General features: G+C 46.6%; 1 protein-coding gene across 1 annotated transcript; it reads right to left on the reverse strand.

The window, feature by feature from the left end:
- Positions 1-705: 705 nt before the first annotated feature.
- Positions 706-18,079, reverse strand: CYTH4 (cytohesin 4). Its single transcript, XM_069856355.1, has 13 exons — positions 17,966-18,079; positions 12,084-12,166; positions 9,996-10,093; positions 9,677-9,743; positions 7,357-7,475; positions 6,883-6,963; positions 6,104-6,216; positions 5,399-5,547; positions 3,605-3,716; positions 3,082-3,158; positions 2,648-2,719; positions 1,134-1,288; positions 706-842 (listed from the first exon to the last, which is right to left on the reverse strand). The coding sequence occupies exons 1-13, from the start codon at positions 17,982-17,984 to the stop codon at positions 770-772; spliced, it is 1,218 nt and encodes a 405-aa protein (XP_069712456.1). The 5' UTR covers positions 17,985-18,079; the 3' UTR covers positions 706-769.
- Between the last annotated feature and the right edge of the window lie 1,237 nt (positions 18,080-19,316).

Genomic DNA, 19,316 nt, shown 5'->3' on the forward strand with positions numbered 1-19,316 from the left:
CAACGAAGCAACCTTTGCTGGGGAGCCATCAGCCAGGAGGAAAGCTAGTGTTAGGTTTTCTTCCATGAGGAGTCCCTGAGCCTCAAAACAGAGAGATAAAAGACCCAGAGCTACTTCCCTGGTTCCACAGCCTCTCTACATGCAATTGCCCCTTATCTCCCCATCCAACATCTTCAACTTTATAAAATCTATGACTCGGCTAAAGAGCAGGGACTTCCCAGGGTTACAGCCCTAATGGCTATAGGAGGAGGTAGAGAGGGCTCTCTTCTGAGCAGAGGGCTTTTTATTTTCCCTTGGCCCCTGGCTTCGAAGTGAGGTCTTAAATGTGAGTGGCCCCTTCTCCACGACCACTACACATTTATTTGTGGTGGCTCCTAGAGCATCTGTATGGTTCATCACATAAAAATATCCAGGCCTGGTTTGATGGTGGGAGGGCTAGAGACATTACAGAGGCATTCTTGTCTCCCCTCAGATCCTGTCCTGCGTGTCTGGGGCTATATGGGAGAATCCAAAGGCCAGTTGCTGTTGAGCCTTTATGTTCAGACATGCCCCTGGTTCTGGCAGTCCTCAGTGGATTGTACCTTGCACCTCTGCCTTCAGTTTGGAAAGGAAAGAAGCAAATCTGGCAAGTTGTCCTGCCAGTCATCTTCCTGCCAAGTGGGAGGCAGAGAGAACCAGTGCTCCCAAATTTCTTCACTGGAAGAGCCCAGTGTGGGAGGAAAGCTGTCCAACAACTACATCTTCCTGCCACCAGTGACCACGTCAGGGCTCAGTTTTTGCTGGCAATTTTTTTCTTGCGTGCTGAGACCAGATCATAGAAAGGATCTTGTGTGATGCTGGTCCTAGAAATAAAAGGTAATGAGAGCAAAAGTAAGAGATTTAATGCTGGAGGGCCACACAAGCAACCTAACTGAACCTGCACTTAGAGACCACATCCCAAAATGTAGGACTGGAGATCTGCAGACCCATAGCAGAGAATTTAGCTGTGGGTAGAGATTCTACCACAGTTACTAGAATGAAAACATTTATTTCCACTCCCTTTTTCAAGCTCTGGTAGCCAAATAAACTGTGTGACGCTTTGTCCCTGGGATTGACCAAAGGCAAGCTCAGGCCTCTGGTTCTAGTTTCCTTACCGTATTGCCTCAATCCACTCATCACGTTCTGCCGGTGTGGCTGCTGAGATCTTGTAGGACTCATGCTTGCCTTCAACCACTTTCCCATCCCCATCTGTTTTGCAGGCTTTGATCTTCTGCCCTTTGCAGTTGGGATTGAAGAGCTCAAAGCAGTTCTGTCAGTAAGGGAACAGAATGGACCAGTAGAAGGGGACAGGGTGGACCAAGGAAACTATCCTGCCTTTAACCATGGGTGACAGACTCAGAGAGCTTCCAAACGGCAGGAGAGCATTCTTGCTCTGAAATGCAACAGAACCTTTCCTTCCTCAGCCCAAGAATCCCCTGTGAGTTAGATCTCCAGGCCACACCTCTTAGGTAAACAACCTCCTCCTGTGAAGGGCTGGACACTGAAGCAGGATTTATGGAGAGATGAAGCATCAATTGTTATCAGAAAAAAACCCACCTGCTGGGACCTGTCACTCTACTCCATTCAGGAAGATCTCTTCCCCTTTTAAGTCGATGCAACATCCTCTCTTCTGCCTGACACCACCCAGACAGAAGGCACTTCTCCCAGGATACACAGCTAAATGTGTCACTTCCTGGACAAGTTTCCTAACACCACAGCCCTGTCTGGTCTACATGTGCTGTAACTTATTACGGAGAGTCAGCTGTGTGCACTCATCTCTGCCCCGCTACACACACATGTGCTCACATACAATGCAGTCAGCCAAAGGATAGAATCATAGAATCATAGAATAACCAGGTTGGAAGAGACCCACCGGATCATTGAGTCCAACTGTTCCTATCAAACACTAAACCATGCCCCTTAGCACCTCATCCACCCATGCCTTAAACCCCTCCAGGGAAGTAGAATCAACCACCTCCCTGGGAAGCCTCTGCCAGTGCCCAATGACCCTTTCTGTGAAGAATTTTTTCCTAATGTCCAGCCTAAACCTCCCCTGGTGGAGCTTAAGGCCATTCACTCTTGTCCTGTCCCCTGTCACTTAGGAGAACAGGCCAGCTCCCTCCTCTCCACAACCTCCTTTCAGGTAGTTGTAGAGAGCAATGAGGTCTCCCCTCAGCCTCCTCTTCTCCAGGCTAAACAACCCCAGCTCTCTCAGCCACTCCTCATAAGGCCTGTTCTCCAGCCCCTTCACCAGCTTCGTTGCTCTTCTCTGGACTTGCTCCAGAGCCTCAACATCCTTCTTGTGGTGAGGGGCCCAGAACTGAACACAGGATTCGAGGAGCGGTCTCACCAGTGCCGAGTACAGAGGGAGAATAACCTCCCTGGACCTGCTGGTCACGCCGTTTCTGATACAAGCCAAGATGCCATTGGCATCATCTGTTCAAATCAGATCTTCCTTGGTAAAATGTAATCGTATTTAAATACCATCATGTTTAGATGGGAGGACAAGGCAAGCTTGGACTGGTACCTTCCCTGCTGAAGCATGGGAAGAATAGGGTGTGTGCACCCTCTCTTCCCCCTGACAACCTGAGAGCCTGTGTTGGTTGGGTACCAAGCAATTGAGACTCACTGGCTTTTTGGGATCATCCACCTTCCGGACTGATAGGTTCTCCAAGGGGATAATGCCCAGAGGCTCTTTGTCCTGAAGGCAAGGAAATGTGAATTAATACTCAAGATGCTCCCTATATCCATGCAACTATTTACAGCCTCTCTGATTTCCCTGCTGTGTGCCTTTGTGGGGGTGACAAGGGCAGTGCATGCCTGCAGAGACCATCTCCATTTATACATCTGGGAGTTTAGTTAACAGGAGATCACAGCAATAGCTGCCGCACCCAGGGTCTCTCCCCTCCAAGACCAGGGGTAAGAAAACAGCACAGGAGAGGAGGGAGGCCTGAGTTCAGTCTGGGAGCACAGGGTTGAAAGAAAGAGTTGCCCTCTGCTCCTCCCTGGCCCCTCAGAGGCTCATAACCACTCAGGACACCCCGCTGAGAGTTAAGCCTTTACCGTGGTATATTCAAAGTAGTACAGGCAGTTATCAGTCAGAATGAACCAACGGCGCTTCCAGGTTTTCACACGTCCTCCTAAAGGCAGTGAGGTTCAAAAGCCATTAATCCCACACACTCTGCCATCCTTCCCGCCCCTCCCAAGCTCCAGACATGCACACACAGGCGTACCCTCCCAGTTCTCCCTGTAGATCAGCCTGAAGGAGGCAATAGTGATGCTCACTGCTGATGTGATGCCGTATGACGGACACGTACATACAGGGAGACAATTTTGCATTGATGGGGCTGGGAATGGGGAGGGGTGAAGGATATCTTTCTGTGTCACTTTTTAAGCAGCAGAGAGCCTGCAGGAGCTGGCTGGGAAGAGAGAACAGGTGACTGGTTTCAACAGCAGGTGTCAGCCTCACCCCACCGCAGCAGAGAGGAGAGAGGACACCTAAGATGCTGGAGGGTTCTTGGAGGAGATTTATGGTGAGAGGCAGGAGACACAGATTCAAAGGAGCTAGGGGAATACTCCCCCTTACCTAGCTTCAGGAGCCAGCCCTCACGGTTAGGGTTGAAGAAAGTATGTGTGAGATCATTCCCATCATCCTCTGGTATGGAGAATGGCTCATTCTTGATGCTCACAAACAGATTCTGCCCCAGAGTGTTGGTGAAGGAAAGAGAAAGACAAGATTTCTGAAAAAGCTTGTACACAACCGTACCAGGTCCACCTAGTTTATCACTCAGTTTCCATGGGCAGTGAGCATGGGCAGCAACAGCCAGCCCTCAGTCTGCACCTCACAGGTTCTCATGAGGGATCATCAGCTCTTTCTTCACGCTGCGTAAAATAAATTAGATCCAGTCTGGAAAATCACAGACACAAAAGTCTGCACCCGTATCAGGAGAGGCTGCAGTGACCAAAGCCAGCATGTCATACAAGTGCCTCTGTGGGTAGAACTAAAGCAGCGGAGGGTGACATAACAAGGCAGAGACTGCAGCCTCATTTAGGTCTTGGGTTGGTGGTGCCAAACACTGCACTGACAGCTTGTATGTAGAGACCAATACATACCTCTACATGACAATAAAGAGGCACATTTCATAGAACCAAGGCTTTTGCACTGAGGGCACAAAGGGCAACATACGTAACAGCAGAGTGACAGGAGGTAGGCTACTAGCTTTCAAGGGATACAAAAATTTTGTTCACATCACTGGATTTGCCATCATTTATTACACAAGTCCCAAGCCAAGCTGGGGAAAAAAAAAAAGGAAACTACAGGCTCCTGCAACTTCCTTCAAATCGCCTGAAAGAAATTAGATACTGCAGAAAAAATTAAAGCCTTTACCCTGAAGGGATGTTGTTCAGCAAACCCAAGTGTGGGAGGCAGGCAGCTCTTTGACACAAGAGACAAATTATTTTTCCCAGGTTGGCTGGGTAAACTTGGACACATGCAGGCAGTCTGCCCACCTCTACCTTGCCTCTTAGGGCAGGGCTCATGCTTCACATGGGCCTTTGGGAATACTGTAGCCACAGCTTGGCTAGTAGATGTGGCCCCATCTCTGTTTCTCCCTCTCTGCATCCTCATCCACTGGGATCAAAGGCAGCACCATTGGACCTGCTGAGAGCTTTACAGATGCTGAAAGAGACTCTGATGCTTATTTGGGCTTTGTTGGTTCTACTCACTCGAAGATACGTCCTGATGTAAGAGAGGTCAGGCAGTGGGGTCCTGACTGATGTGTAGGCTAAACACAGCTGAGACATTAGGCATGAACAATGGAAAGGGATTCATAATGTGGGTCACAGTGACATTGTCACACACAGAGAGAGAGAGACATGAGAAACAGACAGTACCCTAAGGGGCTAGGACTCTCAAAGCTGCCCAGATGGGTCAGGTGCCTTCAACAGAGGTAGGTGCCCCATTCACACAGTCTCATATCTACAAAACACACAGCCTCATACCTGCACAACACACAGGCATTTGCAGCTCATGTCTTCCTCCCTCACACAGTAACAGTATCTGTTGCTCTCTCACATGGGCACAATTAAAAGTCTAAACTTTCATAAACCCATACTGCTACTCCCTGAATGTCTCCAGCCCCAAATCTCTTGCTCCATGTCCTCACCAGCAAGCATACGTACAGCCCCTCTCCAAAGCAGTTTCCATGTTTCCTAGCTTTGCCTTTGTACATGATGCCTTCTTTCCTCACACAGACCTTCCTCTTGTACACAGAAGGTCACTAGGCCTGTATTACACTGAGACTCGTGGACCTTTGTTTCCCAGTGGACCCCAAGCCAGAGGGAAAAGAGAAACTAAAGAGAAAATGGGAGGTATTCTTACCTTTAAGAGCTCTTCTGGCAGGTCCTCTCCATTGTCAATGCCTCTGTTGATAGATACAAACCTTTCAAAGGGGGGTTTGTCTTTCACATTAGGGTTGTGCAGGCTGGTGTTAAGCATGATGATAGAGAAGGAGAGTATATAACAGGTATCTGGCAATGAGAAAGAAAACCCGGATGGCTGGCACTTGTTTTAGAAGCAGGATTAATCCACACCCTAACTGGTGGCTTGGTTTCCAGTCACTAGAGAACAGCCTCACCCTCTCTGCTGTGAGAAAAAGGAGATGTCCCCGCTGCTAGGAGTAAGAGGGACAGGCAGGGCTAGTGGAGAGTTGACCCATGATGGAGGTGATTCCATACCCTCAGGGCAATGGGACAAGCTAGACAGATCTGATCCAACAGTGGCTCTGCCAACAGGAAGGTTTCTACAGAGCCATGCTATCCTTGCTGGGATGACATATACTTCATATGGGGCAGGGAGCACTTATCAAATCTATTGCCCGTGGGAATGGACTGCTACACAGCCGAAAAGGAGGACTGAAGACCCTCAGCCTAATGAAAAACTTCACAGGAACTGGGCTGCCTCCTTCAGCTTAAGGGGAAACATCCATGTTTCCAAGTGACGTCCTCTGTGATTGGAAAAGGAAGACTCCTCTCTCTAGCAAACAATGGATCTCAGCTTTACAGGCCACCTTCTCCCCGTAACTACCTGTGGACTGGAATACGCCTGGATTACACTTGCAGTACCAGTTGGCAAAGGCCTCCATCATCCGGTCAATTTTCTGTGCTTCCCCAGGCAGACGGAAGCTCCACAGGAACTGTCTGTCAGGAGCAGCACACCAGGGAGTTAGTCAGATGATTGTGTGCAAGAGGTATTTATGTCTTCCCTCAACCCATGGGTCAACATGAAAATAAAAGAAGTCATCCCATCACACTGGGGAGACAACAAAGTGCATGAATCAGGAGGTCTCCTCCTCTCTCTAGAAATTGCCTAGGCTCATCAACCTTAAATACACTAAAAGGAAGGAGTAGAACTAAGCATCCTGGAAAACAGGGCTCCTCTTCCCTAATGAGTGCCTTGCAAGGCAGCAGACCTCAAGAGAGAGTCTTGTGAGGAGATTGACCTATAAGAAAGCAACATGCCCCAAGACAATCACTCTGTCACTGACATAATGGGCACTGTGGACAGACAAGATTCCTGGTGCAAAAAATTACTTGCCCCACCCCCCCAAGAACCAAAGCCATGATGACCATTCTTGTTTTCTGCATATTCTCTGCATATGGCCAGTCCAGTCACAGAGCCATTAAAGACTTCCCCCAGGAAAAGGTGTTAACACCTCACAGAGTAACAGTCCTGAAGCCAACACGCATAGCAGGGCCTTGGGAAGACCCATTTCATCCCAGTACAGCTTCACAGCCTTCCTGGGTGGTGAGACCCAGTGGCTAAGCAGGCTCCTGATCCATCCCATGTCTTGCACACTCACTCACCTCAATGCCTGCACCAGGTTGAGGTTGGCAAACTGGTGACATGCCACAAAGGCTTGGAGGATCTGAATGTTTGTAGGGTCCCTGGTAAAGTATAAGAGGAAAAGGTCAGAAGAGTGCTTTGACACTGCTCAGTTTGGATTCCCCTTGTGTGATGACATGCACCTGCATCTGTCCCAGCCTCCACTTCCCTCTGACTAATAAGAAGTCAAGATGCATGCTCTTGTCTGAGAAGACTGACCCCACTACAGGAGGGAGGACAGGTAGCCCAGACAGACAGCAACACCCCAGGAGCGCCCCCTCCCTGGGGGGGTACTGCCCACTCAGACCACTGCAATTTGAGGTATGTTCAGTCTTGGCACCTGACAGGTCTGACAGAGGTCATCTAAAAAGGGAGTTGAGAGGAGAGGAAATAGGCAGGACAGGTCCTCTTCATCCTGGCTGACTGGTTGCTCACCAGCCATCCTGGTTGCTCACCTCCCTCCCAGGTAATCCCCAATGGCTGTCTTGTTCAGGCCTTCACCCTTGTGAAGGAATTTGGCAATCTCCTGCAGGTCTGAAGATAATACCTTCTGCTCAATCAGGTACTGAATCCCCTGGGGAAAGAGAAGAAACACGGTAAAGTAAGAGAGCTCTGTGAGCTGATAATTAAGTAGGACCTCAACAATCTGATATCAGTCTTCCTTGGCTTTGATGATGTTGCTTCCTCTGTTACTCCTCAGCCCCTTATTGGGAGACTGCAGGCGTGTTCCCACCCTTATTCCATCACTATTCATATACCACGGTGGGTCAGCCCCACTTCCATTTCATCCCTAGATTTGGATAAATATTAGACTGAGGTGGAAACTCAAGCAAATAAAAAAAAGGACAATGTAGGTTAGAAGTCTGACAGGCAGGTAGATTTAAGGCAAAGTCAAAATAATTCATTTTAACATTTCCAATAAAAGTATCTTAGTACTCTTTTACTAAATGTCATATTTTTTCTGAATTAACTCAGGTTAAAGAAAAAAAATTGTTTCAAAAAAGACATAATAAAAAAAATGTGCTCAGACAAAAACATGGTCTTGAGATAACTCAAAATTATTTTTTCCTGAATTTTCTTCCATGCCACAGAACAGAGAAGGCTGTGATATTTACAGCTCCATCCTCCCTAGACAGTAAGAATGGAGTGCCTTTTATGGAATGTAGAGGGTCTGAGTTGGGCTGTGAGAAGAGTCAACACCGTTTTATAGGGAAATTCATGATTTTCAAAGTCACAGAAAGCTGAGATTTTGTTCAGACTCTTAGTAATTTCTAATAACACTGCAACTCTCCAGACCACATTGCAATTCTCCTAACACAAGACAATAAAGGAACGAAAATTGTTTTAGATCCATCAAAATGTTCTACTTCAACAGAATCAATTAACTTTGTCTTGTAATATATAAGAAATTATTTCTAAAATGCCCCAAAGAAAAAGCAGTTTCAAAAGAAGAAATTGAAATATTTGTGAGATTTTTCCTTTCTTCTACCCTAGATGGAATTTCAGTAAGATCAATTTAATTGTTCAAAGCATTACAGGGATGATGGGTCTCTGTTTTCCAGAAGAAAATGTTTCTCCCCAAAGGTTTTGTTCAGCTGAGTTCCTAATGCTTACCTCCTCTAGCCTCAGGAACTTGCCCTGAAATCTTGGAGTAGGAACTCATTGGAAGTATCAGCAGTGCATGGATGAAGTGTCATCTTAGCAAGGAAGGGCAAAGAAAGTTCCTTGCATTGCAGCACCTGTCAGCCTCTTGTTTTGTAGCAAAAGGGAAGCAATTAACAGAGACCGGCTTATTCGAAAGTTAAAACATTATAGGCAGAGAGTATAACATTTTGATCAGGCTGATCAGCATTGAACTAACAAAGCAAAACTGGTTTGAGGCCAGAGCTAGTTCAGGTGTTTCTGCACAGCATGGCACAGTGCTGAGATGCCTCTGAAGTCTCAAACCAAGGTCAGCTAGAAAGACAAAACGAAACCTGCTCTCATGCAGGGTGTAAGTGCTTATATCACTGCTCTGAGGTAGCTCCTACTGGAAGAGTGTTGTCCAGGGGACTGGCAAGCCCTCCAGCTGTGGTGTGGACACTGGGTAAAAGGCATCTTGAGGGTTTCAGCAGAACAGAGGAGGAAGCATGAAAAGTTGTCACTGAGACCAGCAGCCATCCAAGATGCTAGCTGTGGTGGTTAGCTAACAATGAGCAATCGTTCAATCGCAGTTTGTGGTTTTCCTTACGGAGTTAAAAAAAAATTGGCCCACTAGTGAGAAGGAAGGAAGAGAAAACTGTCTTGCTCACAACTCCTATACTTAAACATGATGATTTTAGTGTTTGCTGCAGTGGTCTAAAGGCTACAGAGGCTGGACCCCACTGGTCAGAGTCTCAGGAAGTGGAAAACCTGGATTCACTCCACAAATCAGCCAGTATTACCAAAACAAAATCAACTTCCAAAATGGCAGAGGCAGCTGGTCCTCTTCTGTTCTAAATGAGCCAAGGAACCTGACACACTCTCAACCATCTCACCTTCTTCTTGCTTCATACTCCTCCATCAAACTGTGGCCAGTTCTTAGCCTCCCACAGGCAAGAAGAGCTGGGCTGAAGGAGATTTAGCTGTCTGGTCACACTGGCAGAGTTAAACCATCCTCCCTTTATTTCTCTTAGTGACCTGCCCTGCTGTCCCACGCCATAGTTCGTTTATCACATGTAGCTGCAAGAGGACCAGTGGCCAACAGAAGCTATTCCTCCCGGCTTTCTTCTCATAGATGGAATGAGCAAATCCTACCTTTGCAGGGTCCGTGTTGAACTTCTTCCGGCCCAGGGACAGAATTTTATCCCTCTGTGATAGTTTCCTGCATAGATGAAGAAGAAGGAAAGTCAAACTTAGGATAAAGGGCCATGTTTCAGATCACTCACAAGGTAATTCATATCTCAAGGACAGGTGTCTGACTAACCAGTAATAAAGAGTAATCTCAAAGGAGAGAAGGGTATTCATGGCCTCATTTCTGTGGCCTCATTGTGATCCAAATCTCATCTGTGTTTTTATTTTCTCAAGATCATGAGACAGATTGTAAACAAAGGAACACCCATGTTGTCCCACTTGCCTGGTCTGCTCCCCAGGATTATTGTCTGCCTCTTGCCTCTCTGCATTTTGGAAGCACTCAATCTCTGCAAACACTGCAGCAATCTCTTCCTTCAGCTTCTGCAAAAGAAATATTAGGAAGATGAATGCAACAGAGGGAAAATCAGCAGACACATACAAACAATGTCTTGATCTTTCCCTTAATCAAAGTAAAAGGACAGGTCAGATGATCACGACCAGCCAAGAACTTCTATGAAATAAGCACTGCTCTGAGGTGAACCTGCTGGATTCTAGCTGAAAATAATGTTCTCATATCTGTTGTCAATCAAGGCTGGCAATTCAAATTTAACCAGTGCTGAGAGTCAGAGAACTCACCCCAGTGTTGATTTCAGTTCCTCAAACAATGTCAGATGTAAGATTCCTTCCACTGTGCCCATTTCCTTCTAGCTTTTACTTTGCATAGCACAGCTACACATCCAGGAAAGGGGAAGTGGAACTAGTAACCGTGAGGTCAATATGAACCTGAAGTGACCGCATTGTGAAACAGAGTGTTTTATGCACCTATCATTCACATACCAATGAGCAGATACCTGCCTTTAGGTGGAAAGAGAAGAGAGGAGGATAAAAGAAGATTAATCATTGCCAAATTTAAAAAAGTCAGTTGTAGAATTCACTTTGCACATGACAGACCTGCTTGGCTGGATATTCTGTGTCACCAAGGAAATGAAGATATCTCCTTGTTTCCATCCTGCAGTTACAATTCCCCTCAGAGCCAGAGCTTTCAGTAATCACCCCAATACACCCAAGCAAACCAGAACAGGCCAGGGGAAGAAGGGTTGTTTAATGGTCTTGCTTCAACAAGGAGTGAGGATGTGGCCACAGTATGCACCCAGATAGGAAAACTGTGAAGTTTGTCAATATCGCATGATTTAATAGAGCTTCTGGATTTCACTTTTGCTCTGGTCTTCATTCTGCTGTGTTTCATCAATCTGCCAGACCTGGGAGCATTTGTTACTAAGCCTCAGGTATTGCACAAATGTAATAAAGCTGTGATCTTAGCTTTTGAATTTCAAATGTTTACCAGTCTTGTGAATAACACTGTTGTCTTTTGGCAGTGTAACAGGCAAGTCCAGATTCACACTCTCTCCTCCTCCTTCTCCCCTCCTCTGTCTCCATCCACCAGACATCCCCTCAAGTCTTTGTGTTAAAGGGTACTGCTAGATACTTTCTGAAGAAATCCACCTGGAAAAATATCTTTAGTTCTAGGTACCCGTTCACCTAAACTCACCCTGCTCTGTGGGACAGTGCATACCTCATTGGTTAATGGCTTTGGGATTTAGAGTGTGTGTGTGTATAAACTAAAAGCTTTTCTCTGTCCACTGTGGATTAAAAAATATGGTATTCTTGTTCAAATATCCTGCCTTCTACAGTGCCCCTTGCCTGTTCTGTGACTGTGATGCAGTATTACTGACTAATTTTGAGTCTTTCACTTTCAGACATTTTAGGAGTCAGTGGAGAAACATTTGGGTCTACAAAAAATAAAGAACAAAGTGAAGTTCAGCCATGGAAATGTGTGTGGATGGTCTTGCCATCACACCTCTCCAAAGAGATAGGACTTCATGGAGGACTTGTTAGAAGTCCATTAAACAAACAAAAGTTTTGAAAAATACATGTTACATACACAACCCCCCTATACAGGGGGATGCAGCAGGTAACTAGGACTGATATGCCATTAGCAGGTAATTAGTTATTAAAAATAATCATAAATGCTGAACCAGATCCTTGCCAGTACAAGTTAGTCATACTTATTTCCTTAATCCTAAATATGCAATCTCAGTTCATTGCTCCTAATGAACTGACCAGCCTTTCTCAAATATCCCATTAAGGTAGTTGGTGTCTCCTGCAGCAGAGAGTACCAGAGGCTGGATCTAAACTGGTGCCAAATATGCCAAGGCAATTTGAAGGTCAGAATTCAAGGTGGATCACGCCAGAGCAAATGTTTCCTGTGCAGAAGCACTTCTGCATGGCCTAGACTGTTATATGAAGACACTCCTTGGTGAAGACAGTTTTGAGAAGGCTGGGTAGGCAGGAGAAACTGGATAGTCCTTACCTTAATGTCCTCCAAAAGCTCCTGTCTGTGCTGCCTGATTTTCTCTATTTCAGCCTCTTCAGCCTCACTCAAGTCAGATGCTCCTGGAAGAACAAAGATGCCTGCGAGAATAGTATTGGGGCCAACATTTCACAGTCCTCAACCTCTCAGCACCTATCTCTCCTAGGGTCACACCACAGTAACTCTTGATTTCTGTGTTCTAGCACTTATATTCCCTCTGCTGCAGCCACTGGCCCTCAGCTTTGCCCTGCATACTGTTCTGACTCCAGAGCAAGCAGCACAGACCTATATACCCCTCCTAGCAGCCAGACACTGTGCTGGCAGCTCTCTGATCTAACCCTGCAGCAACTCACCCCACCTACTCAACCAATTTTTCTTGCCGTGAGCAGAATGAAGAGGTCTCAACAAATGCTCTTTGGTGTTTTTTATGTCAGTCATATTTATATACAAGACTTTTACCTCAGGAAAGCTGTGACCTAAATACTTCATCTACATCCAAACCTCCTACGAGGAGCCACTGAATTCATGGATTGATCCTCCACAGCTAGAGTTAGAAATGGCTTAAGAGAGAGAATCAAGGTTTCTAAAGTCTGAGGGCAGGATCTGGGGAGATTAAAGCCTTGCTAAAGAAGAAGCACCTGTGGGAGGCTGTTGTTTTGTGGACTACAGACAGTGCAGAAATGTAAGTAGGCTTTCTTGTAATGTACAGGAAGCCAAACAGATAGCGGAGCCAAGGAGACCACAAAATTATTCATAAAAGACCTAGAAGAATAGGGGTGACAGCACTGCTGCTAAATATAACCCTGGTGAAGCAGAACCTCTTCAACAAGGAGTAAGAGGAGGCTGCAGCCCTAGAGAGGTAAAGCAGATGGTAAACCCCAGTTTAAAAAAGAGGATCTTCCTGCAAGTCTGAGAGCACTGGAGCTCCTGGGAGGTCACTGTAGATCTCGCAGTCAGGATTCTTGTTGCCCATGAACACTGAGAGACAAAGCTGCCCTGGCAAGCCAGTTTAGGTCACTGGATGTCCTGCTCTACTGTTTCATAAACCAAAATCCCCTGGGCCTCCTGTCTTCCTGGATAAAGGGGAAGTGGACCAGCTGCCTTGGAAATTCTCTTAGTGTGGATCTCACATGCAAAACAACTGCTATAAATATGAGTGGGGAAAAAGGGGAAGGAACAAGCCAAGACAGAAAAAAGGGAAAAGGGGTCAAGGGAAGTCATCTCAGAGCCCATATGCTTCTTTCCTGTAGTGACCACAACAGCTCAGAGACCTGCTTTCCTGATCCTGATCTTTCCCCCATCCTCCTGGCTGGTTTAGTTTCCATATGCTAAGTCTGTCCTATTACTTTGCCCAGTCTGCAGCCTCTCCCTGTCATTCCTCCCTCTGTTCTCAAGCACTGCATCCCCTGGGGAGAGGCTGCCAAGCCTCTGAGAGGAAAGAACTGGGCATGGAGCCAGCATGAAGCCAGAGCTGGGAAGGACCCACAGGAAGCAGCCCTCCTTAAGAGCTGAGAGTAGCTGACTGACTGCTAGAGCCAGTCAAGAGCAGAGGAAAACCTGTGGCACTCAGCAGTTCTCAATGGTCAAAACTGTCTGTAAGGGGAAAAAAAAATCCAAACTACCAACCAAGAGAACAAACAAACAAAAAGTAAACAAATACAAAGAATCATCAACAAAAAAAAAACCATGCAGCAGCTTTGCTGCTTCTTAGGCGGGTTGTGGACTTCCTCTTGAATGTCAGCCCTGCACCTGAGCAGTGCCTAGATCTTATAACTTAATTCATGTCTCCCACCTTTCTGGCATCTGCAGGAGGTAAGGCTAGTCTCTCAGTTTCCCCAGCTTTATGTCCCTCACTCCTGTGGGGTCTGGTAATTGTGGAATCACTCGGGTTGCTCCTTGACAAATTATCACTAGGACCCTTTGTCCTGTATTTCTTTCCACAAAAGCACCATAGCAGGACATTCCTGAGGAAACCCCTTCTCCCTTACCCCATCAGCAAAGTCTCTGGTGTGGCTGGTTGCTCTGCTTCAGTTGTTCTTTTGTCTGAAGCAACCTATAGCAGTCTAAAGCATCTCAAAGGGATGTGAGGCTCCCAGAGAACACTGTCTCACCCACATAACCCCCACCGAGAATGTAAAAACCTCAGTCCCCTTTCCTCTTGAACAACTGAAAACCTGAACTCCCAAGTTATTTACCTGTCCAGTTTGTCAGAATGAGAAAAGTGTGGGAAGGACTATGTGTGGGGAGAGTGGGGAAGAAAAAGCATATGAGTAATGGAGAAGAGGAGGGAATCAAGGGATCAAAACCCAGGGAAGGGTGAAATAGTAAACTAAAAAACAGATGGATCAGACATCTAGAGAAATTTAGATTAAGCCGCAGAGACAGTCCTTGAGAAGTTTCTTAAGTTTAATAAACGGCTTGAGCCCCTGCAATTGCCTTGGAAGATAATTCTGGGGTCAGTGCCTGCACGCTACTCTGTTCTCCAAACAGAATGCCTAAAGCTCTTCTTAATTCCATTTTGAGGCCATTCGCCAACCTCATTACACACATTGGGGTCTACAGTTAGGGGAAGTGAACCTAAAATGCATGTTTAGGGAACCGTCCACAGAAAAGCACAGAAGGCAGCAAGGGCAGCTGGGCGAGCAGCAGAAGAGATAATAAGAGCAGGTTGCTTTGCCTTTCCTTCCTTCTCCACACGGAGAACAAGCCAAGCCAGAAGGAGAGGGGCACTTCAAGCAAAGCAGTGCCTGGTTCACTCTAGACACTTGCAGTGGCAAAGGGAGTTCATCCCTGCACTGGGGAGGGGATGTTGAGGAATAGCTTCAGCCTCGTCAAAGTCCTCGGTGCCACCATGTTCCACTTCCCTCTAGGGCTAGGTCAGGACACAGATGAACCATAGCCCTGGTCAGGGTTCTCTGCACAGGGGGAAATTTCGCAGTGCTGAAGAACACCCAACGAACACACCCGCAGGTTTCTGGGGGATGCTGTCAGCCAGACCAACGCTGAAATCTTCCAATTCAGACACACAACACAAAAAACTGGCTAACGTTCTCTCCAAAGAGGATATGATGTTGCTGCTTTGAGTTTATTTACAGAGAACAAATGATGAAAAGAAAGAACACCAGCATCACATTTGAAGGGCTCATAAGTTTGTTTCCCCACTCCAGTGGGGAACCTTCCAGTTCTTCATAAGCTGCCCAGGCTTGTATTTTTAGTGCTGTCACTCAAAACAGAAAACAGACTCCAATTCCAGTTGTGGTAACTTATACACTCAGCCCCACCACCTGGAGGGAAAGCTGGAGTGAACCAAAAGTCTGTGTACTTATGTGGCCAGCAGAGTACTTTGTTTGCTGGTGTCATCTCCCACTGCAAAGGGCTGTGCAGAGCTGTCCAGCTGCCAACTGAGCCTTTAATCCCAAGCAAAAGTTTATGAGTAGGAAAGTAGCTTTTGGAGTGCAGAGATAAGCGGGAAGTGATTAGCCCAGAGAGCTGGAAGGATGGACTGCAGAAACAGCAGAAGGTTCTGAAGAAAGACTGCATCTGTAGTACTGCTACAGACCATCCACATGCTACCCACCAACAGTGTAGCAGCAGAGGCTCATCTGGTCCATTTGCAAGGCAATGAGTGTGGCTGCTAAAAGCTTTGGGTACCTCCACCCATAGCATCACAAAAACAGAACAGCCTGATGGGCACCTTCTGCCTGGGTGAGGCTGTCTGGTAGAAAAATTTCACCTGAAATTCCTTTTCTTGCTTGATATGGTTGCTGTGTCATCTCCAGAGCAGACCACCACCTATCAAGCCAGGTACCATGCTGGTACCAGGCAGACAACAGGAAGCCTTCGAGCTCCTTGGTTCCCTCCAACTCAATCTGTCTCCCTCCTGCAGCTACTTCATAGGTCTCTTGCAGCTTGTGTCAGAAGAATTTCAATGTGGACCTCACACAGGTTTAATTTGCACATTTCAGCTATGTGTGAAGAATTTATGTTGTCTCCTGGTTCTCTTATTCCACGTGACAACATATAGCGTGGTTCTCACCCCACACATCTTAGCATGTGATAGCATGGTACAAGCCTGCTTTCCCAAGTCCCACACACAGGATCTGGCATACTGGCCCTGTGGCCTCACCCAGACAGTCACTAGAGAGTCCTGAGAGAAACTGGAAGAGGATATCCACTGCAGGGAGAGCAGTTCCCCCCACAGACATAGGTCTCAGCTGCATGCAGTTAGAGCAGGTAGGTATCTAACAGGACCATTTTGTCTCCAGGTAGGAGCAACTCCAGGAAAAAGTGTATGTGCAGCTTTGGCCTTCAGAAAAATCATGTCACAACTGCAAAACTTGAAATGCATCCAGGGTTCCAAAGCTCACTGGAAACCTGCCTCTGTGCGTAGCCTTAGCTTCCAAGATATAGTAGCATCACAAGACCACTTTCCTACCCAGCTGTGAAGTAACAGGTTGGGACTAAGCAAAGACATTGGTCAGAACTAGCATATCTCTTCAGGCATCGCCTGTCTCCAGGCTCTGCTGCTAGCCAGAGCTGAGCAAACTCAAATTGTCCCTCAGCAAGACCTCATTGTGCTACTGCAGTATGTAACTTTTAAGACATCATTAACTCAGTAACACATAACTTGTGTGAATGACTGTGTCTGGCCATCAGTTGTGAAAGCCCCAGTTTCTGCAGAATGCACACCACAAAATAAGAAGCAAAAACATGCAGAAGCTTTATTCAGAGTTGCTTTCAAGCGGTGAGGGCAGGGTGATCTGAAGAGACTCACCTTCACCAACATGCATAGCCAGATGCTGGTGACAGCTCAGCTCCCATAGGTCCCAATTTCACTAACAAGCAAGTCTGGTATGCAGTTTGAGTGTGCCCTTATCCTTGGCTACCTAACTACGACCTAAAAAGTGCCGAACTGTTGTTGAAACTAGGCAATACTTTTGCCCTTCGCTCTGTGCTCTGTGTCCTGTATGAAAAATCCTGTGAGGACAGAGTTGGAAGCAGCACAGCCATTGCAAGATGATCCCTTTTCTTTTTCTTCTGGGCCTTTGTTCAGCTTGTTCCTTTTCAGGTCTCCCTGTCTGCTGCCTTTGTTCAGACACACACTCAGAGTTTCCTCACATAGAGGTTAGAAATGTCCCGCCTGACAGTATGACTTTCTCTGGTGATTCCCAACCATTCTATCCACCACCTGCCAAAGTAAGAAATACAGCCTGAGATCTCTCTCGGTTCCTCAGATCTGGCTTATCTCCCCTCACCCACATCTGCCTTTTGACATTATTTCAGGACCAAGCAGGCCAGCCTGCAGACCACTTGGAGTTGGCAGAACCCTAATACAGTTGTTTACTTTTAACATGGACATAAGCAAGAGATAACCCACTAGGACAAGCCTTGCAACCATATTGCCCTGGATACCCAACTGCATGAGAGGCTCTGCAAAGGCAAACCAGCCAGTGGATGCTGTAGGGAAACACAACTAAGGAGCTTGCAAGCCATGTCAGACCTTCATGAAGAGAAGCCAAAGCTTAGAGGTGGTCATCCCAAGTGTCACATATACCCCTGATACCCCTAAGTCAGTTCCCAGCTCGGCTCAGGATCACCACCAACAGACACTCTCTGCACAGAGGCCATTCAAATCAATGGGAAAAATTTTCTCTATGTGAAAAGAGCTTGCTTACAGGACAGCAAGTGAAAACAAAACCATGCCTAATGCTTAAGGCTAACAAGCAATTAACTGCACCACCAGGGATCTTCCACCATCTCATTCCTCCAGCCACTAGCCGCAGCATCCATTCTAGCTGCCAGGATTTCATGGTGTGCCCTGCCCCGTCAAACCGAATGCACGGCTCTCACAGAAAATAAGGCAAAAGATGGTCAGGGCTTACCAGCAGGACGGAAGTCCATCCTGAAGAGCACAATGTATTTTCAACAAAAGAGTTGTTCCTCCTTGCCTTCTGCTTGTTGAGATGCTTCACAGAACTGAAACAACTTGGAGCCAGTGACCAAGATAGTAGCATCAGTGGGGGGGCGGGTTGCCCTGTGGCTCCACCCTTCCTCTTCTAGTCCATCTGAGAACATCTCACCAGCTTGCACCAGCGAGGTTAACTCGCAGTGTATGTGCATAAAGCTGTGAGCTGACAGGGGCTCCTTGGCCACTTCTGCAATGTAAAGCCAGAAATGTATTTCCATTCCAGTAGCTTTTGGGGGAAATCTCTGGGCACTCATCTGCATTTGAGGGGACCAAAATGAGCAGTGAGAGGCTGATAGTGCTTCGGGCTTTTGTCTGAGATAATCCAAGGAGTGAGGGGGGAAAGAGGAACTTCTTGATTCAGAAAACCCATCTGATTTGGGAAGTGGTTTCATTTTAAAGGGAAGATTCTTCCTCTGTTAATTCTGCACTAGATAGTGAGGAGATGAACACTCCTAAACAGGAGGGTGGTTAATGGAGGGTAAGAAGAGAGTCCTTTTTTTCTTTTCCCTCACTCACTGTCCAGTAAGTGACTCATACTTTAAGTATTCCTTTTTATTTTCTTTTTTCCCCACTAATAAATTGTTTTTCTTGGGAAGCCTGCTAAATTTGAGGTGGAGAAAGTCCTCTCTTGAGCTTTAGTGATATTCCTGCCAGTGGGTAAGCTGGCATTAACAGGCCCGTTATGAAGGAACTTGTGCTGCTTTGTTCATTTGCCAGGCAGAGAGGTGCTTTTTTTTCCTCCATCTCCTCCACACAGCCACAGAAGGCTGTACACTTCCCCTTAAGTTAGCTGTATTTGTTTACCATGTGATTTACGTGGTATATCTCTGAAGTAGGCAATGCAGGGGAAAAGAAGCATGCACAAGAGCACCGTGTTAGAGCCAGAAGAACTGGGGACTGTGAATAGAAAGGTCAAGGTAAAATTCAAACCAGGCGTGATGACCAAACAGGCCTTTTGCCTCCTCTAGTAGGACCGAAGCTACAGAGGGACAGCTCCACTCCATGCATGAACACTTAACTCTGAAGCAGATTACGTCCTTAGCTCTCCCACCTATTGCTGTACTCACAGCAGACCTTGAGCAGGACAGCAAAACTAGTCCTGACTTCTACCTACCATGTTTCCATGAGACAGCAAGGAAGAGTTTGCAAGAGCATTATACACATAGGAAAGTAAGAAATGACCCTCCAACATGTTATGCAGTCAGAGTGAGTATCTGTGTACACTTGCCACCATTTAGACACAAGCTTCTGTGAGGGTGAAGGTC

The sequence above is a fragment of the Phaenicophaeus curvirostris genome, chromosome 1 (genome assembly GCF_032191515.1).
Source record: "Phaenicophaeus curvirostris isolate KB17595 chromosome 1, BPBGC_Pcur_1.0, whole genome shotgun sequence".
In the NCBI taxonomy this organism is placed as follows: Eukaryota; Metazoa; Chordata; class Aves; order Cuculiformes; family Cuculidae; genus Phaenicophaeus; species Phaenicophaeus curvirostris.